This window comes from Spea bombifrons, chromosome 10 (assembly GCF_027358695.1).
Source record: "Spea bombifrons isolate aSpeBom1 chromosome 10, aSpeBom1.2.pri, whole genome shotgun sequence".
NCBI lineage: Eukaryota > Metazoa > Chordata > Amphibia > Anura > Pelobatidae > Spea > Spea bombifrons.
In genome coordinates, this window is record NC_071096.1 from 38,853,544 (window position 1) to 38,874,819 (window position 21,276).

The following is a 21,276-nucleotide window of genomic DNA, read 5'->3' on the forward strand; positions in this document are numbered from 1 at the left end:
CTCAGTGTACAGTATACTGTGCTGTATGGGGGGTAATTACCTGTGTACAGTACATTGTGCTGTATGGGGTATTTACCTCAGTGTATAGTATATTGGGGTGTATGTGGGTAATTACCTCAGTGTACAGTTTATTGGGGGTGTATGGGGGTATTTACCTCAGTGTACAGTATATTGGGTTATATGAGGGGTTAATTACCTCAGTGTATCTTATATTCAGGCGTGGGGGGGGGGTAATAACCTTAGAGTATAATATACCAGCTTGTGAAAGGAATAAATACCCCACTGTACAGCATACTGGGGTGTATATATATATATATATATATATATATATATATATATATATATTGCGGTGAGTACCTTAGTGTACAGTATATTGGCATTTGAAGGGGATAATTACCTCAGTTTAGCGTGGCAGTATCTGAGGTAAACAGGGTCACCGGGTCACAGTGCTCTGGGTGTAATACTCGGTTTGTACAATAGTCCAGGAATCTGTTTTCGACGAGTAGAATAGGCCAGGGGCAGTTTTCAGGGGGCTAGGTACCCTAGGGGCAATTTTCGGGGGGCTCGGTACCCTAGCAGCAATTTTCGGGGGGCTCGGTACCCGAGGGGCAGCAAACACTGACTGTCGGAAGCGCGTTGTGTTTCCTGCAGTTTGGCGTTTGGCCTCCAGGGGGCAGCAGACGCCTCTGGCGGGAACAGCCCGCTCAGGAATTGGAGGTAGTTTGTCTCACGCCGCTCTCCGTCCTTGTGGTTCTTTCAGCTGCACTTTGCCCCGGTCGTTTCTAGCTATCGACTGGTTAACGCTCACCTATCTTCCTGTCAGGACCCCGAACCATGGCGTCCAGCGGCTTCATCCAAATCCCCAGGCGCCTGCCCCTGCTGCTGACACAGGAGGGGGTGCTGCTGCCTGGCTCCACCATGCGGACCAGCGTGGACACCCCCGGGAACATGGAACTGGTGCGCAGCAGGCTGCTGAGGGGAACCTCGCTCAAGAGCACCATTATCGGGGTTATACCCAACACAAGCGACCCAGCCACTGACACCGAGGAGCTACCTGCCCTGCACAGGTGACAGGGGGCACGGGGAGAGGCATGTGGCAGGGGCAAGAAGACACAGGTGACAGGGTAGTGTGACAGGATACGAGAACAGTATAGGGAAGGGTAGGAAACAGTGACAGGAGAGAGGGCAGAGTGACAGGTGAGAGGACAGGGTGACAGGTGAGAGGACAGGGTGACAGGTGAGAGGGCGGTCTGATGATAGGGGTACAAGAACAATATAGGTGACAGGAAGTGGGGTAAGAGGGCAGATGACGGGGACAAGAAGACAGTGACAGGTGAGAAGCAGTCAGGTGAGTGATAGGGGTTAGAGGACTGTGACAGGTGAGAGGGCAGTGTGATGAGTGACAGGTGAGTGATGGGGGTAAGAAGACAGTGACAGGTGAGTGATTGGGGTAAGAAGACAGTGACAGGTGAGTGATTGGGGTAAGAAGACAGTGACAGGTGAGTGATGGGGGTAAGAAGACAGTAACAGATGAGAGGGCAGTCTGATGAGTGATGGGGGTAAGATGACAGTGACAGGTGAGAGGGCAGTTTTATTAGGTATAGGGGTAAGAAGACTGGTGAGAGGGAGGTCTGCTAAGTGAAGGAGGGCACAAGGACAGGTGACATGGCAAGGTGCCAGGGTAGAAGAAGATGGGTATTTATCTGAGCACGGAGTTAATACCCAAGTCAAGTCCCACAACTCCGTGGAAATAATCTATAGATTAGGTCGCTGTTCAGTTGGCTAACTTTTCTCGCCTCCTGAACAACGGCCTTTTACCTCTTTCCAAATTGCTGCTTTATCGTGTGCCGTCTCTGTTCTGCTATGCAAGGCACAGAGTAAAATGGTAAGAATGTCATCTTTATACGGGTCGGGTAATGTCGCCTTGTGATGCCGCAAATATCTCGTGTAGACGGTGGGGACTGCGTTACTTTTTATTCCCGTATTGGGCTAATTGTCTCATTCCTTCTTTCCCGGCAGGATCGGCACAGCAGCCCTGGCGGTCCAGGTCGTAGGCAGTAACTGGCCCAAGCCTCATTTCACTCTGCTGGTCACGGGCCTTTGCCGATTCCAGGTGGCGGAGATCTTGACGGAGAGACCTTATCCCATTGCAGTGGTTGAGCAGTTAGACCGGCTGGAGCAGCTGAGCAGTAAAGCTGAATTCAAGGAAGCTTTGGGGGATCTGTCAGAGCAGTTTTACAAGTACGCTATGCAGGTTAGTGCGCTTCTTCATCCCTGCATGCCTGTACTGTACAGATTGTGTCTGCCAGTTAGTGCCCCATATAAATCAAATGAGGTTCTGTCTAATGATTAGTTGCAGCTAGTTCTACTCCTGGCGCCATGTTTCACTTTTCTCACTGAGTGTGAGTCAGGAGTAGGTGGGATTTTTGTATTTCTTAGGCAAGTCGCCATAATTTGACAATAACTGTTCAATCCATCACAGGAAGTAAGTGAGAAACTCTGACATGTATGCCAATACGGCAAATGCCTGAAATCTACTTTTATATAAATATTTTTTTTTCAGTTTACTCATTTCTTTTTGTATACAGTATAAATTGTCACATTTTACTTTATAATTGAAAGTGACGTTTTTGATATACTTGAAGAAGTGATCGCTTGGTTTGCGCCACATTGTGTCTTACGTGTCCTGTCTGTGTTGCCCTAGCTGGTGGACATGCTGGATAACTCCGTCCCTGCCGTAGCCAAGCTGAAGCGTTTATTAAATAACCTGCCCCGGGAGCTGCTGCCGGACGTCCTGACGTCTATAATCCGGACGACGAATGAAGAAAAACTTCAGGTCAGAGGCCGGACTTATTCTTTGCATCGTTCTGTGTGTAAATTTTCTTTGGTTAAAAATGGGGCGATCATCATAGCAACCGATCAGCTGTTCCGACTGATCGCTCCACTATTATACAGTGTATACCAAATCGATATTTATACAGAACTCTTGTTTGTTAATTGTGCATAATGTAATCTTTCTTTTCTTATTTCAGATTTTGGATGCTGTTAGTCTAGAAGAACGTTTTAAAGTGACCATCCCACTGTTACTGAGACAAATCGAAGGATTAAAACTCTTGCAAAAGACTCGAAACCCCAAATTGGACGAGGATAAAAGGGTTTGTTGGATTAACAACGCAAGCGTTTAACCCTTATCGTTAAAATCCCTGTTTATGACAGTAGTAGCTCTGTTCCCTGACTTCTCAGTTGCTTTTCAAGTTAAGACATCTTGGTTAACTTGGTTAAGACTGAGCCAACTTGTACAGCTCCTGGTCTGTTCACAAACTGTTGAATCAGACAAGTTCCGTTTGGCAGCTGCAGTTTGTTCAGTGTCCGTCGAGTTGATTGCTGGTGTCGGCTATCAGTATGTCATGTGAAGTGGTCAATTTGGGCTTCCCTTTTTTAAGTGGCTTCCTGGCTAGGGGTCGAGCTGAAGCTGTTTTCAGTGAGTTTGATTTTAGTCTAGATGAGTTTCTTTTCATAGCAACTTGTTGTCAGTAGAGTTGAGTATCTGTGATTGAGATGGCAGTCAAGCTCACTTCAGTCAGTAAACCTGCTTCACGTTGTCAGCCAACCCTGAAAGTTCCTGGTGCAATGCATATAGAATAAGATAGATAATGGCTGTTCTGTCCCCTTTCAATGTACTGAGTGATGTACTTTTCTGAATTATCTCTAGGTGGTAGCAATACGGCCCCTGAGGAAAATCGGCGGAATCGGTGGAAAGCAGTTTTCCCTGGAAAACACGGAAGATGAGGAGGAAGATTCAGATGACATCATCCTCCTGGAGAAAAAAATCAAATCCTCAAACATGCCTGAGCAAGCCCTAAAAGTCTGCGTGAAGGAAATAAAAAGGTAAAGGCTTTACACCCCGCGTGGAAATATCAGGCTTCTGCCGCTCTGTAAAGGGGACCCGTGTTGCTTTTGCTTGCCAGGAACATGTTAACCTATAACGTGCTGTGTTAACTGTGTCCTCAGCCAGCAAACTGACGTGATTTATTCTCTTGTGCCTTTGGGATGTGTTAATGGAATAGCTGGGGTATCACACAAACCCAGCCGTGGGAATACGACCTGGATAGGGCAGGTTTAGTATGTGTGGGCAGCCTTTAGATGCCAGCGGGTGATTATAATAAGATGAAATTCAGTATGAGCCTGAGACAGTGGGAAGAAAGAACAGAAGGTCAAAAAGATTTTTAAAAAAGAGTGAAAAAAGGAGTAGTGGCAGCTCTAACGCCCCCAGGGATGCGTGAGAAAATGGATACAATAACAGTAAACCGGTGTGAGCGCTTGAAGCGTCGTTAACAGGGTAAATTAGCAAAAAAATGTTTAATATTCTCACACACAGTGCTATATAAATATCATGCATATCGTAAAATAGTCAAAGTCCATAAAATGTATAAACAGCAGGGAGAGTAATTTATTCGCTTGATACCCTTCTAGGCTGAAGAAAATGCCCCAGTCCATGCCTGAGTATGCCTTAACAAGGAACTATTTGGAGCTGATGTCTGAACTGCCATGGAGTAAAAGCACGACAGGTAAGTGTGTGGCTGCTCCTGACTCTGCTTCCCGTGCCCCTAAGACACGGTTGAGTCTTACCTTGGTATCATGGAGTGTTTTTTTTCGTATCCCTCCTGCCCCTGAAATGTCCGATGGGAAACTAGGGGGTGATATTTCATTTTGGTACTGAACATTTCAGTTATTTTTAGTGTTTTTGGGGCTCTGTGTGTAATAATCCCTTCTTTGTGTTCAAAGTATTTTCTCCAGCCTGTGTGTGTCCAGATATCTCATGTCAGCCATCAGAGCTGATGTTATTTAAGTAATCTTGCGGGGTCTGCCAGCATTGTGAGACAAAGGGCACATTTCTTCCCATGCTAATATAGTGAGGATAGACGTATAGCTATCCTAAATCAAGACAAGATCAATGACTAAAAACGACCTTTTTCCGGATGGAAGACTAGATTGACCAACTTGTTCTGCCGTCAAATTCTATGTCTCTAATAGGGGGAGCAGACTTTCTGGAAGCAGGTGCGGGGCTGAGCACAGAGGTGCAGAGGTACAAACCTCATGCTATATAAGACAGGACCAAGGATCGAATTGGGTTTGAGGTTTTTACAGGATAAATCGGTAGATGGTCTGTCAAAGTGTATATGTGTGTGTGTATGTATTTATGTATGTGTGTATATATATATATATATATATATATATATATATATATATATATAATGACGACTCCTCCCATCTCAGGTAGAGCAAGAACCAAACCTAGAAATTTCCCCAGCCTTATACCCTTCCCGCGGTTTTTTTTCTTGCCCTGCCAGAGATGGAAAAGGAGTTCTTCCCGATGTATTATTTTTACACAGGCACCTTCGCTGTCCTTCAGGGCTTGTCATCCGTTTGAGCCTCTGCAGGAAACCTCTTTCAGATTCCTCCCGTGACTTTCATGGCGTCTCTAGTTTAACGACTGCCAGGAATTGCAAGAAAAAAGTAAAATTCTACAGAGAATTTATTTTCTTTGCTTATCTTCTGGCAGCCCTTGTTCCAAAAACTCATATTTTGCATTACCTTCTGGTATGTATTTTTAATTACATGGATAGGGATAGGGGGTGATTTTGCAGTTTAGGAGATTAGCGAGGCAAATAAATTCTCGGTAAGTAGATTTTCTTTAAACGTGCCTTGAAATTGCCAGAAGGTGGCAGTGGAAGGTAAGAGTGATTTTATTACATAACCTATTTACAGATTCGGCGCGGTATTCACATTTCCGTGTCAGCGTGCCAGAAAAGTAAGTCTTCAGATCTGCCCGTCAGTATTTCATGCATTTGGTTTCTCATCATTAATCGCTTCAGCAGAGAAACCTAGAAGGTGGCCGAGTTCGCACATACTATGAACGTACAGAACTCGGCGCTGCCACAGATTGGGACCCAGTCTACCCGTATATATATATCATAGAGAATCACTATGAAGACTTTCTGGCAGACGGGTCCTGCTGTGGGTGCATGGCTTTGCCTTCAGGCGGATATAGTAGTCTGTAGTGAAGACCCTTAAAGCTGCGTTATAAATGTTTACAGTCCCTTGCGGCTCATATCTGTAGTACTAGTAGTAGCAACGCTTGTTATGTGTGCTTCTAGTAGCAGTTAGGCAGACTGAGTGGGAATTCCCTGTTGAATTGTAGATTTTCGTTTAATTATACATAAATATATTGAACGCCAGCTCCTAAATTATAACATATGGCTAGTGAAACATTAAGCATGGAATCTACGGCTGGGAATGTGATTCTTAGCGGTCAGTGTGATCCTTCCTGAGGTAGTCACGCATTGTAATCGTTGCCAGCTGCCAATATATGCGACTAGTCTGTGGCCAGCACTGGCCCTTACGCTGCTGCTTGTGTGTTGTTGTGTGCTGTGGCCAGATGACTGGTGTGATTGTTGTCTGAATTCCTGGGCTGCCTCGGTCTGTGGGTGGATCACACGCTGCATACAGGCTTACATTATTAACTGACCTCCGGGGATTGGCATGGACTTTTCTTTTGTTCATGTGGTGACCCCTCTTGTACTCATCAGCCATGTTAGCGTGTGATGCCACATGTCCCGAAGGGGTTAATGGTGCCTTGTACAATGTTGGGGCGGGAGAGTAAGGTTTGTAGACCAATGTAGAACATAAGCTTTACTGTTTAAAGCAAGAAAGACGCGTAGTGCTGAAAGGGTTAATACTGAGTATTTCAAGTACAGCCGCGGAGACAATGGTCGGGGGCTTACATCTCATGTTTGGCTTCGTTCAAGGGATGCTTAGAGACCCACTGTATATTCCCTTAACTCCTTAGGTGCCACAGGGTGAGCTATACATGCAAACCAGGAGTGCGAAAGGCATCTGCAATGACAACACTAGATGCGAGATACTGCAACAACATTAATAGTGATGGATGTCATGTGATACCGTATATTGTGATACCGTATATTGTGATACCGTATATTGTGATACCGTATATTGTGATACTGTATATTGTGATAGCGTATATTGTGATACCGTATATTGTGATACCGTATATTGTGATACCGTATATTGTGATACCGTATATTGGCAAAGCCCAGTTTTTCAGTGGCTCCAAAATTGAAAGATTCTTGCTGAAAGTGGAAAAGATATTGTCGTCTTCCCTGTAACGTTACTATGGCGTCTATCTGCACGCTTTGGGTTCAAACGTTCCCATGCCCGCTACTTCTCCCTATCGCAATTTAGGAAAAGAAAAGAAAATCAGAGCAGAGCGGGAAGCAGAAAACTTGGGGACGCGCCAAGTAATTGTTTTTGCAGAGTAAAGAATAACCTTTTAACCACCCAGAGAGGCTCATTCCTCGCAGCGGAATAACACACAGATTCCCAGGGGAAAGTCTGACATTCCAGCCATGTGATACGGCTGAAGTCCCACCGCCTCGCCTTCATACCCCGAAAGTGCTCTGCCCGCAGGGGAACACGCTATAGACTCTCGGCTCGGTGCCATTCGATCTCGCTGTGCCCACTAATGATGACAAAACACGTATCAATGTACTAACTATGAGATCTGGCCCAAGTAGGCGCCTGTCGTCAGTCCCAGGACCGTTTAAACCGGCAGCATATTACTAAAAATAATCACTTGTAATAAAAGTAAAATGTAACGATCACCAGAATACATTCCAATCGTTTTTTGCTATTTAAAGAAACGGGGAATAGGGAGTCTTAAGAGTTTTATGTACTGGCAAAAAATAGAGAGAATTAGAGAATTAAGATTACAGAGAATTAAGTTAAAAAAAAAAAAGTGTAAGAAACTATCATTATGAGAAGTGTTATATATATATATATATATATATATATATATATATATATAATAAGCAAATGCTGCTACTTAGAGGGCAAAACTTCAACGTTTTGGGAAATGGCCTGTGTTGTGGGCAGTCATTGCGCTTAGTGGGAGCCGGACATGTACTTGGGCTGTATTGTGACTCTGAATTTCTTTCAGATCGCCTGGATATCCGAGCGGCCCGGATCCTGTTGGATAATGATCATTATGCCATGGCCAAGCTGAAGAAGAGAGTTCTGGAGTACCTGGCAGTTAGACAGCTGAAGAACAACCTGAAAGGGCCAATTCTTTGCTTTGTAGGGCCCCCGGGAGTGGGTAAAACCAGCGTTGGAAGGTCCATAGCGAAAACCTTGGGCAGAGAATTCCACAGGATCGCGTTAGGAGGAGTGTGCGATCAATCGGATATCCGAGGACACAGGTGACGTCATTGTATCCTCTGCGTATATGCGAGGTGCCACTCGCTGTGTTTACCCCATCCCCATACACTCTGTGTATCCACGCACTTTCTATTCTGCGCCGGTTCCTGCCTTATAATGTATACAGAGCAGAGCCATATGCCAAGCAGCACTAATTAACGGTAGCCGTCGTAAATGTGCTCGCTAACAGAATCCTGGAACACGTTCCCTTTCATCCGGTGGTTTGAACCTTTTGGTCTTTATATCCATCAATTTGGCTTAACAAAAGCAAAGATAAAATCCATCTTTGCTTTTGTTAAGCCAAATTGATGGATATAAAGACCAAAAGGGCCAGAAGTTGGAATGTGGAGGGTGTTGGTTTCCCAGCTGTCTGTGTGCTGCATGTGTTAATGAACAGCAGTGCAGAAAGTGACGCGTCTAATAATGTCTTTATTGGAAAGTAAACATTCCTGGCAGATTTAATATCTGTTTTACAAATCTTTTTGTCTGGGGAATTTTCCTTTTTCACAAACACAGCATTTTGTTCAGCAGAATACTCCGTTTGTATACACCACGGAGAGATAAGCGTTTTAAATCAGGAATTCCCATCCTGTCCTTCACAGCTGAACCTTTAGCAGATGGCGATATCGCTGGTCCTCTCTACTTGTCAGGGGGCCGCAGTAAACGTCCTCCCACCCCAGGGAAACTTATCACACCTGATATCTGTAACTATCTGCACTGTCCTGGGGAACCTCTTAATCTGTGTCTTTAAGAATGTAGAAGTTAACTCCCGTTGTGACTCCGTTTAGGCTTTATTGGCCCCATGGCAATGATAGAGTTAAAGAGCATATCACATTCAAAACCCTTAATACCACGCAGTGCTATATGAAGGCCCGAAACATATTCGTCTCATTCACCTGTGTACTTGCTTTCCAGGCGTACCTATGTGGGCAGTATGCCAGGCCGTATAATCAACGGGTTAAAGATAGTTGGGGTCAATAACCCCGTCTTCCTCCTGGATGAAGTTGACAAACTGGGGAAAAGTCTACAAGGGGACCCAGCCGCAGCTCTCTTAGAGGTAAACTCTCCCAATCCTGGGGCCATTCCTTAGTTATTGTATATATTTATTATATATATATTAAAAAATGCATTTATTTATATTTGTATTGTTTTGTTAAAAACAGAAACGTGATAGGTCTGTGAGGTTGCATAAAATATTCCTGATAACTCTGCCGGGGACTATAAATCTAATATCACGTTTTATTTACTTGACGTAGAAAGCGATGTAAAGTCGCGTAAGCCCGTGTGTATTTTGACAATGCCACCTCATTGTTATCTTCACAAATCCCGAGCAATCGCAGGGAAATTCTCGCAGGGAATGTCGTCGATGTAGCGGAACCGGATGACGCGTAAGGAACCTACAGCGTTTCAGCACCTGCTGGGACCGGCTATGTGTGTGAAACACGAAATCAAGGTCTAAAAAGCCGAGCAAATGCAGAAGAACCGTGGCCAAAGCACACAATCTTTATTATTATTTTTTTTATAAGGGACTCATTTTGGAGCAAAATCTGGCTGAAAATTCCACAGTTTATGGCGCAGCTTAAGAGCCGTTGTAAAAAGCCAGAAAATTACGAGGTGGCCGAATGTGAAGAAAAAAACCAATTTCGACCAACATTACAGAAGAATTCACATGAAAAACAAGAAAACGTTAATGGGTTCGCAGCTGTTAAGCCCTGTGGGGCAGCGAGGATAATATTCCCTAAACATATTTGTGTGTGTGCGTCTGAGATTGCTCTATTCATTGGAACGATACGGTAGCAGCCATGAGCCCCGAGCTCTCCTAGAAGAACAGATTAAAATACCATTTCCTTCGTGTTGTCCGGTGAAATGGAAATGGAATTTCTGATTTTTCTGAGTGGTCGTTCGTTAGCAGAGACCTCGTGAAGCTTGCCCCGTATGCTTCGCGGAGCTGACTGCCACGTGATTTCTAAACAGGAGAATTATTTAAACCTCGTGATGCTTCGAGCGATTCCACGTTGTCTGTTGGAAGGAGATTCTCCTGGTTTCTCTACTGCTAGGGTAGATGGGGGGCTTTATAATCCCCCGGCCCTGGGAAGAGGGATCGCGTTATGTACAAAGAAATTGCTCGGAAAGCCTGATCCTTGCATGTGAGGGGAGAGAGAGGCTACATTTTTATTATTATAGATTATCCTTCATGATGTTCAAACTGTGCCTAACCTTTGACGGCGTGGTCTCTGTGCCTGGGGTAATTTGGCCCCTGGTGGGTAGCCTTGCTGAGGTCGCTGTTGAGAAGAATAACCCTTTGTTTGCTGCTGTAGAAGCGGCCTTAAGGTTTAGCGTGACCTCAGGAGGCCCTCGGATCGGCAGCTGGTCGTAAACGATCTCACGATGTCCTCTGCGCCTCCATCCCATTCATGGATCGGCCGATCTGCAGAAAAAGCGTGGGCATTAGGGACACGTGGAGCGGATAAGCCAAATCCTGGCCGTTCTGGTAACACTCGTCGTCTCTTTTCCCAAACATTTCTGTTGCACGCTGTACATGAACTGGCCATTCACAGCGGGTATAGGTTGCATTAATGACAATGGCTTATTACTGCGGCATACGGGAATATCACTGTATAGGATATATTTACGTGTTCATATGGGGGTTACCACTAGTCTGGCCTCGTGACAATGCAGGCACATGGCCGAGTATACTGTCAGCTGCCCCACGTGACTTCTGCGCTTTATTTCTTCTTTAGGAAACAAGCAGGGAGGGACATGATATCACGGCGCAGATCCCTGCCTCTGAATTATACAGGACGGATGTATTTGCAACACTGTAGTTAGCCGTGTTTTTAATAATGTATACAATGTATACCGATCTTTGTGTATTCCTTCACCGAGATCCACGCATTCGTCATAAGCATAAGCATTCACGGACTGGGAAAGTAAAATTATAAACCTACACTATTAACGTAAAACTAAAAAACACCTCGGAAGGGGCAATATCTGTCGTGTGATCGCGTGCCGCCCCCCGCAGGATGTGTACGTCTCGGCGCGTGACAGATCGCCGAATGGCCCGTACTTCCTGTCCTCCAAGTCTTTAAGGAAAACAAAACTCCTTCCTGTTCCCAAGCCCCGAGGAACAACAGGGGGACTTTGTTCTAATTTTAGGTGACCTTTCTTTTCCTCTCGGGGAAAGACGGGGCAGTCTCAGCCGTCCTAACGGATCGCGCATGGAGCTTGCTGTGTTTCCCGTAGGGCCCAGATGGTGGCTGCAAACTATTCATTTGGTGGCACAAATACACTTTTACTTTATCCCACAACCTGGCGTACATTCCCTGCTTTATACTGGGCTGTAAACTGGATTTATTTGGTTTGGAAGACTTGCTCCGTGTTTTTAAGATCTATGCGGGAAGCAGGAGACATACAGATCCCCCGGATCAGTCGGTGGGTGCACAGAACCCCTTGACAGTTCTTTGGGCGACACTTCAAACAGCGAAAGTCTGGACATAGGTTTAGGAAGAAGTTTCGATAAATGTAAGAAGGCATTTGGAAAGTTAACTGGTTACATTTGCAGCCTTTTTTTAATTAAACATAAAGCGTACCCTGACAGTGATCCCTCCGTTGTAGTGAGAGATAAAACACAAAGTAAATAAAAAAGAAGCGGGTGTCTAGAGTGTACGGAAAACAGGACCGGTCGGTCTGGCTTATGGTGGCAGATTCTGTGTCTATTCCTTCTTAGTATCATTTACTGTATAATATCAGCTCTGGGCGGCAGCCGCTGACCTGGATTGCCCTGTCTAGTGTATTATTTTAATACAATATTATGCTAAATAATTTAATTTGCGTGGCAGACCCGGCTGATGTTCGTAGTCGGCTTGATTTTTTATTTTAATGTGATCTGCTGATGTGTCTGGCTGCTGGGAATGTCATGGGATGAAGAGCGTTTATTTGGTGGTGAGTGGGATTCTTTATTCACTATCCTGGTCCTATAACAACCGGTCTGTGTGGTTTTATGTGCTGGGAATTTAGTGTCCCAGTTAATTGTTCGTTAAGGTTCTCGGCTGCTTTTGTATACAGTGACCTCTTCTCTGCGTCCTCAGGTTCTAGGCTGCTCTTGTATACAGTGGACTTGTTCTCTGCGTCCTCAGGTTCTAGGCTGCTCTTGTATACAATGATTTCTTCTCTGCGTCCTCAGGTTCTAGGCTGCTTTTGTATACAGTGCGTCTGCAGGTTCTGCGATGGGCAGCAGCTGGAACATCTCATTGTTCCCTGTCAGATCCCCAGTATCCGGATCAGCCTGTTTATAGATTCCCACAGGTTAAAGCAGCGCGGCTGAAATCTGATAATCCGCCATATTATTGTAAGTTGGCCGCACTCTTTGTTATGAAATCGGAATACTATTTTGCTTTAATTCCCCTGCCGTCTACGTTCCAGTATGAGGCCCGCCATCCTGGGCTTTACCCGAGAGCAGCTGCGAGGTTATCCAGGGATTGAAATAACATTGCGACCCCTGCTCCATCTGGCTTGGGGTGGGATGTCCGCTACTCCGCCGTGAACGTAACAAATCGCATTGTCTCATTGAGAACCGCCGGCGGCGTAAAAGCCACTGTGGTGAGATTGCAGACGGGATTCCCAGTCTGTTCTGAGACAACACAAAATACTTGGTACAGACACCGCTGGTAGAACATGGCCGCCTCGAGGTCTGCGTGTGGGGTTATACCGAATGTGACTGTCCAAACCCCAGTATTCTTTCTCTCGTAACCACAGGTATTGATATTAACATTTGATGCCTCTATTGCGCAGGTCCTAGATCCAGAGCAGAACCACAGCTTCACTGACCACTACCTGAACGTGCCTTTCGACCTCTCCCAGGTCCTCTTTATAGCCACTGCCAACACAACTGCCACCGTCCCAGCGGCCCTTCTGGATAGAATGGAAGTACTAGAGGTTCCAGGTAAGTGCTAGCTGCCCTCTGTTTTGCGAGGCAGAATCCTTGGTCTGATATGCGCCATGTAGGGTTAGACTGATCTTTATTTATTGTGGCCCTAACCATTTAATTAGACCTCCTACCTTTCTTAAGAATTCCCCACTTGTTTTGGTGAATGGGGGTCTCTTGCATGTGTCTTTGGCTTGGCGTGTTTACGGAGGGGCAACGTGTGTCCTGTGTGTAACACGTAACCCCGCTCTCTTCAGGGTACAGCCAAGAGGAGAAGATCGAGATTGCCCATAGACACCTGATCTCCAAGCAGCTGGCCCAGCACGGACTGACTCCAGAGCAGATCCAGATTCCCCAAGAAACTACACTAGAAATTATCACCAGGTAATAGAACCTGATAACAAATATTACTGCGGTCTCTAATACCCGGGATTCTAGTTCTAGAGCCGGCGTGAATGACGAAGCAGTGCACTCTGGGGGATGTTTAATGTACACAGCATTAGCAGGGCATCGGATTCATTAGCCGCGGCAGCGAGGGATGTCACACAATGATTATTAATAAATGTCCGTACCGTTCGGTGTATCTTTATTGTGACCCCTGAGAGATGCTTGCCTTTTTCGCGCAGGTACACCAGGGAAGCAGGGGTGCGCTCGCTGGAACGGAAATTTGGGGCCGTTTGCAGAGCTGTTGCCGTTAAAGTGGCGGAAGGACAACATCGTGAGCCCAAAACGGGGACCTCGTATGAGGTTGGCGCAGAAGGTCAGAATATGATCAATGACCTAAATGTAAATGTTAATGGCCTGTTTAACCCTTCACGTTCCACATTGAAGCAGCGACATTGTCGTGTCCATCTTTCTTCTGTAATGCTTCGCTCGTTTACTTTTGAGGTGTAAAGGTAACGTGCGAAGGAATATCGTTAATGTTGAAACGTAACCCGTGCCTGCTAGGTCGGCCCTGGGCCAAAACACCTGAAAAATACTTTTTGTGTGAAGCAGCCCCCTTGGTCGGTTTCAGGGTTTCGCTCCGTGGCTTTCCTCCGGCACCTGGCAGATTTAATGCGCTCGTTTCCTGAGCGGCCGACGCGTTCTGCGCAGGACGTTTCCCACCTTCCCTGCGCCTGTCTCCAACGCACAGCTTAGTGCTCCTTCTCAAAGGATTAACGTGCAGCCGCCGGGAAACCCTCGGTGTTATTACAGGGGAAATGATTTTATGACGCCTGCCGGTCTCTTCTCTTTCAACTAGTGTGGGGGAGCGATGGCTGTCGCCACCCCCCCTTGTGAATGTACCTGCTGCTGTGCGTGTTGTGTGTTTATTCACGCGCTTTGCATGCCTTAGGATATCGGCACATCATCCGCCTGCTTGCATGGAACCCGCGTGTGTTTTCACCCGTTGGTATTAAAGCCCCAGCTGGTGCACCGTCCCCCCCCCCCGACACGGCAAGTGTGACCCCCTCAGCCTGTAACCGAGCGCCGTCTGCTCCGAGTCAGATGCCGCGTTTGCTTTTCGAGTGCATTTACTTACTCGCTGGGGAAAGCTTGCGCTCCGTTCAGTCCCTTCTCCTCTAACAAGTCTGGAAAGCATCTGACTGATGCTTTACTCACGGCTGTGAAACATTGTATGGAGGGTTTGTAAGGCGGATCCGGGTGACACTACCTCCAGTAAAAGCCGTGACTAGGCGTAGGACTGATGTTTTAATAAGGCTTTTGTGATGTATGGCTGGATTTGTTACACTTGTGTTTAGCGCTTTATGGGATCAGGCTGCTCCCTCCGCGCAGTATGGAGGAAAGTGACTTCACTCCACAAACAAAACGCTCTGCAGGGAAGGAGAATACGCTCGCTTCCTGTCCATGTGGCCTAAAATAACAATGCCGAGGGTGTACCCCGAGAGGCTGCTGCGCGCTGCGCGCTATTATCAGGCAGCCGCTCATAGTCCCGGATCGCAGGCCACATTCTGCCAAGCTTCGGCTCGTGTCAGCTAGTTGGATTCCTGTGGCGTTATAGGGTTAAATCCGTTAGACTTGGAAACGCAATCCCAAGATCCTGTTTCCGAGCGCGTTATGTTACATTGCACCCGGACGTAGCAAACCTTTGCCTGCCCCAGCGTATTTCTGTTCCCCGAAATGCCCCCTCCACCACCGCGCAGGATCTGACCGCCGAGGCGTAAGTGTGCCTGACCTTTGCGGGCTGCTGGCACGGCCGGCCCGGGAACCTGATAGGCGTTGGCAGGACAGGCTATATATCGCTTCGCATGGCTGACATTCAGAATATTGGCAGGTTACGGGACCTTTTTAAAGGGGCAGCCGGCCCGATCTCCCTCTTCCCTTTAACGGCGAGGTTACTCTCTGCGCAGAGAGACGCCCGGATGGTTAACCGGAGGGGACATGAGATTATTGCTATTCGGGCTGTTGATTTTTATTAGAGGTGCCAGTGCTAGCTGACTGCATGAGTCCATGGGGGAAAGAAAGCTGGCAGCCTCCGCCTCGGAGCCGGAATAGGGGCAGATGTGTAGCGGGACGCGGCCGCGCAGGCTGGATAGTGCTAAGTGATGAATTCGCTTTTCCAGAGCACAATAACTCTCACATTTGTTCCCTTTCGCGCATTTTGGAATGAATATTTTGCTGAGTTTGTAAAGTAAAAGTTAACTCCTCGTGCTCGCAATGTGCCCGGTACAGATATTATACACTGGGGCCCTAAATGTGATGCCATCCGGCCGCGTTTATTACCCGTCACCCCCCAGCTGGGGCAGGTTCTGCCTCCTCTCCTGTCGCAGCTGTCACCACTTGCTGTAAGAAGGATGCAGCCGATTGCTGCTTTGCCCCTATGGGCAATAGGCATTAACCCTGCGTGTACCAGTACATAGTAATCCCACCAGGCAGATATCTGTATAGAGCGTTATCCTGCGTGCTTTCACGCTGTGATTCTGTGAAACATGCCCCATGATAACGCCGGCTGCATTCAGATCTAACGAAATAACCCCATCACTATAACATTCTATAACATACGCCTGATGTCACTAATAATACAAGTAACCTTAAACTAGGGCTGCAACAACTAATCGATAAAATCGATAATAATCGATAATGAAATTCGTTGGCAACGAATTTCATTATCGATTAGTTGAATCGATTATTATCGATTATAAAATGAGGGTTTTTTCAGAGCAAACGCTCTGAAAAATCCCCGATTATATAATCCGTTTAGTCTGACTCACCGTCTCACAGCAGCAGCTCCTACTTACTCCCCCTCCCTGTAATCACTGTGACAACTGGCCCCGCCCCTTCCTTCTCCAGGCCAGAACCACATGGCTGTGACACTCATCTAACTGTAAGTATATGTATGTATATATATATATATATATATATATATATATATATATATAATGTGTGTGTATATATATATATATATATATATGTATATGTGTGTATATATATATATATATATATATATATATTTGGGCTACTGAAAGTTAGGGGAGGTGGGGGTTAATTTAGGGGCAGTTATGGTTAGTGGGGTGTTTAGGGTTAATTTAGGGGCAGTTATGGTTAATTGGGTGTTTAGGGTTAATTTAGGGGCAGTTATGTTAATAGGGTGTTTAGGGTTAATTTAGGAGCAGCTGTGGTTAATGGGGTGTTTGGGGTTAATTTGAGGCAGTTGTGGTTAATGGTGTGTTTAGGGTTAATTTAGGGATGCTGTGGTTGATGGGGTCTTTAGGGTTAATTTAGGGGATGCTGTGGTTAAGGGGGTGTTAAGGGTTAATTTAGGGGCAGTTATGGTTAATGGGGAGTTTAGGGTTAATTTAGGGGAATCTAAATCCTGGGGGCAGTGAAGTGACATATCTGGGGGTATAAGGCATGTACAGTATATAAGGCATATGTGGGGAGGGCAGTGTGGCATGTCTGGGGAGGACGGAGTGGTGTATCAGGGTGTATAAGGCATATCTGGGGGTAGAGTGGCATACCTGGGGGTAGAGAAGTGGCATGTCTGGGAGCCAGGGTGGCATGTCTGGGGAGGATGGAGTGGGGTATCAGGGGATATAAGGCGTATCAGGCACAGTGGCAGATGTGGGAGGCAGCGTGGAGTGGCAGATGTGGGAGGCAGCGTGGAGTGGCAGATGTGGGAGGCAGCGAGGCATTGTGGAGTGGCAGATGTGGGAGGCAGCATGGCGTGGCATATGTGGGGAGGGCAGGGTGGCATGTCTGGGGAGGATGGAGTGGTGTTTCAGGGGGTATAATGCGTATCAGGCACAGTGGCAGATGTGGGAGGCAGCGTGGCGTGGCAGATGTGGGAGGCAGCGTGGAGTGGCAGATGTGGGAGGCAGCGTGGTGTGGTATATGTGGGAGGCAGCGTGGAGTGCTGTGGTATGCAGCGTGGCATATGTGGGGGGGCAGCATGGCATGTCTGGGAGGCAGCGTAGCAAGCCTGGGCTCAAATATTCATATATTGGGGGGCTGGTTGGGAAATAAAGACAAGAAATGTATTATCAAAGTTTTTTTATTCTGCTGTTTGTATTTAACATCATTTGTTTAGTAAATTATTTTAAATAAATAAAAAATTTACATTTTTTTTATCCGATTAATCGAAAAAATAATCGGCCAACTAATCGATTATTAAAATAATCGTTAGTTGCAGCCCTACCTTAAACGAAACCTGCCACGAAGAGTCTCCCTTTAACGGGGGTCTGTAAATGTACATACGTGTTCACATCTACCTGTGTATTCACGTCGTCATGCCACGTATCCTGCTGTTTAAGTGCATAAGATGAATGGAGACTGGTATTATTTAGGTAAATAATGTATGTCCCTTGGTACGCTGCGTAGGGGACCTTATTAGTTTATTATAGACGTCTCGTTTAGCTGATGAGGCCGTTCATGTCCATCTCATTTATTGGTGTCGTTAATAATCCTCTCACTGTCCCGTGTGATTTTCTTATCGCAGAACCCAAGGCGACTTTCCCAGAAGATCCCAAATCCGGAGCCATCGCAGCGGATCTGGCTTTGCCGCCGGAAATGCCGATTCTTATTGACCGCCATGCGTTGAAGGACATCCTTGGGCCTCCCATGTATGAGGTAGAGGTAAGAGGTCATAGAACTGACACGGAAATGCTGCTTTTTGCCTGGAGCCGCCATTTAATTTGAGCAGAAAAAGTAACGGTTGGCTAGCAGACGTGCCCACAGGTGCTGTGATGTGATTATCAGATGAAAAACGTGTATTGTACACGCGTGTGTATGCGTCAGTGCTTTAAAGAGAGAGTCAGCTGCAGCCTGTGCATTAACAGCTGCATCTGCTTTCATGTATAAGACGGGAGGGAATTTATTAAATTGTGGCCGGCGCTGGCGAACCTTCCGACAGCTCAAAGTTATTTTGGGTTTCTGGGACAAATGACTGGGAATGCATTGTGTGAACGGCAGAAATAACCTGCGTAGTTAGGCAGGTGTATGATGTGCAGGGAGTTTATTTTGAGCCATTACTTTTTCAGGTCGAAAACACTTTATTTTAACACAAACTATTTTCTCTCCCTTTGCAGGTGTTTGAACGTCTGAGCCAGCCAGGTGTAGCTATTGGTTTGGCATGGACCCCTCTCGGGGGCGAGATCATGTTTGTGGAGGCAAGTCGCATGGATGGGGAGGGACAGCTCACTCTTACCGGACAGCTAGGGGATGTCATGAAAGAGTCGGCCCATCTAGCAATCAGCTGGCTGCGCAGCAATGCAAAGAAATACCAGCTAACTAACGGTACGTGGCAGCGGTGGCACCGGCGGCTTATTCCCCGAGAATGAGTAACGTTACCAGGCAGAGCTCAGGCTGTAAGGAGGGGAAGAGAAGTGGCATGGCCTCTATTCCAACAGGTTCTGTGGCGCAGCACAAAGTACAATAAATTACTTAATGCAAGCTCAGATCGCTTTACAAAGGTAAGGAGCAGCGAGGGGCTGCAGCTTGTAAGCTCACACTTCCTGCGCTGTGGGGGGGAAGTCGCTCCCTTACGCAGGAAGTCCAGTCAGGCAGTGGCAGGATAGGCTGTGAAAGCTGCATGAATGATGTGTGCTGAAGAGTAACTTGTAATGAGATTAATGTAACGTCGAGTGTAGTCTGGCTTGTTCAAAAGAGAGTTGCACAAGAAACAATTGTCCCCGTCTCCTTTATTCCTGGCAGCATCTGGAAGTTTTGATCTCCTTGACAACACGGACATCCATCTCCACTTCCCTGCTGGAGCTGTCACAAAAGATGGACCATCTGCAGGGGTCGCCATAGTAACGTGCCTGGCTTCTCTCTTCAGTGGTCGGTTGGTGTCCTCGGACGTGGCAATGACAGGCGAGATCACGCTGAGGGGACTTGTTCTCCCGGTGAGTAGGAGGACCTGAGCCCTTTAACAATCTGCGGGGTTGGTTTTATAGACGGATTAATGGCGGTGTCCATCAGTGATCGATGCACCAGGAGGCTTGTGCAGGACAAGCGTCGTCCTTCCCATTCATTCACAAGTAATCAGGACAAGAAGTTCTTGCTGGGAGACACTCTGCAGAAACGGGAGTCATGATTCCATACTGCCCCCATTAGGGGCTAATCTGGGTCACATGTCACTCTCCGTTTTTCTGTATTTATTGCTTTACCACCCCATATAAAAACACATTTAAATATCCTTTTAACAGCTGTAACCTCCTATACGATAAACGATGAGTGACTTAATTCACTCACCTATAGCACTGATGGGGTCTGAAGATTACTCAGATACTGGTCTGTAATTGGCACAATGTCTTCATACTTTCTATTGTAGATAGAGTATTCATTCAGATCCATTAAGGGGCTAAAATATTACTGTATTTTTTGTACATTAATGATCCAAATTGTTTTTTTAAGGTTGGAGGAATCAAAGACAAAGTGCTCGCGGCTCACAGAGCCGGCCTCAAGCGGGTCATTATTCCCAAGCGGAACGACAAGGACCTGGAAGAAATTCCTCTTAACGTGAGACGCGATCTGAGCTTCGTACTGGCGGACTCGTTGGATGACGTTCTAAACGCAGCTTTCGCTGGGGGGTTTTTAATAAAAACCCCACCTGAGCTCCTGAACAGTAAACTGTGAAACGCCTGCGCAGCGGCTCCTGTCCCGAGGGCTCTGCCAAAACACAGAGCGAGTCCTGCTAGATTCCAGAGAACGCGACGTTCTGAATAGATCGCTGCATTACTATTACGACACGAGACTTTGAAGGGTAGGTTTAATTTAATGATCAACATGTTATAAATTGTACTCAATGCACTGCGGCCTGCCGGGTGGCTACCCATGTGTGGCACTACACCTCCTGGCACGTTCTGAAGGTGGTAGTCGTGCTACCCCGGCCCAGCTTCATGTTGGCCGCTGTGTTTTAATCACACAAATTAATGTCCGAGTGGAATAAGTCACGAGTACATCCCCATTCCTTATCTTTGCAGTTTCATACAACATGCTGTTATTAAGGGAAGCGCTCCAGCAGTATTCAGTGTCCCCTCTGTTTGCTAGAGACCGTCCTAGATCCGATGAAGGCAATTAATCTTACTGATTTAGATCCCTGATTTGACCTCTGGACCTACATAAGGAATCTATAGGTCTATTAGCGGACATCACATTAGTACAAGCGATGATCAGAGTATCAGGGTGGGTTACTAATTAATTACTAAGAGTATTTGGGGACCCTTTTTGCCCTGTGTTGATGGAGTGATTATTTTGCACTGGGGCCGGGATTAATATATTCCGATAGCATTTACCAATGGTTATCACCCCACTCTGCGTGATAGAAACAGCCGCAGAACGCGCCTTGTGGTCTACGCCGCGCAGCAGGTAAAAGCTTAATGTGTATTATGTTTTGTCTCTATTACCTGTAAATTGAGCACTTAATTCGTAAAATCCGCTTGCTTATGTCTGGTATTTAATCTATGGATCATGCGCTATGCAAAGAAAAAACAGTACAATAATTCTAGCAAATAAATGTTACTTTGCCATTATGTGAGGCATCTTTACAGAACAAAGCACACGCTAGTCCCACGGTACAGATTTCCCACGGTCAGCCTCTGCTGACGTTAACTCGTGTAGATCCAGTATCATTGAGACCT

General features: G+C 46.4%; 1 protein-coding gene across 1 annotated transcript; it reads left to right on the forward strand.

Moving 5' to 3' along the window:
- Window positions 1-781: 781 nt before the first annotated feature.
- LONP2 (lon peptidase 2, peroxisomal) lies at window positions 782-20,622 on the forward strand. The gene is made up of 15 exons (XM_053448937.1): window positions 782-1,067; window positions 2,020-2,254; window positions 2,705-2,836; window positions 3,033-3,155; window positions 3,713-3,888; window positions 4,474-4,568; window positions 8,018-8,276; window positions 9,190-9,331; window positions 13,066-13,216; window positions 13,456-13,582; window positions 13,825-13,958; window positions 18,135-18,271; window positions 18,724-18,931; window positions 19,349-19,539; window positions 20,051-20,622. Exons 1-15 carry the CDS (start codon window positions 835-837, stop codon window positions 20,270-20,272), a joined length of 2,565 nt encoding a protein of 854 aa, XP_053304912.1. The 5' UTR covers window positions 782-834; the 3' UTR covers window positions 20,273-20,622.
- Window positions 20,623-21,276: the final 654 nt, after the last annotated feature.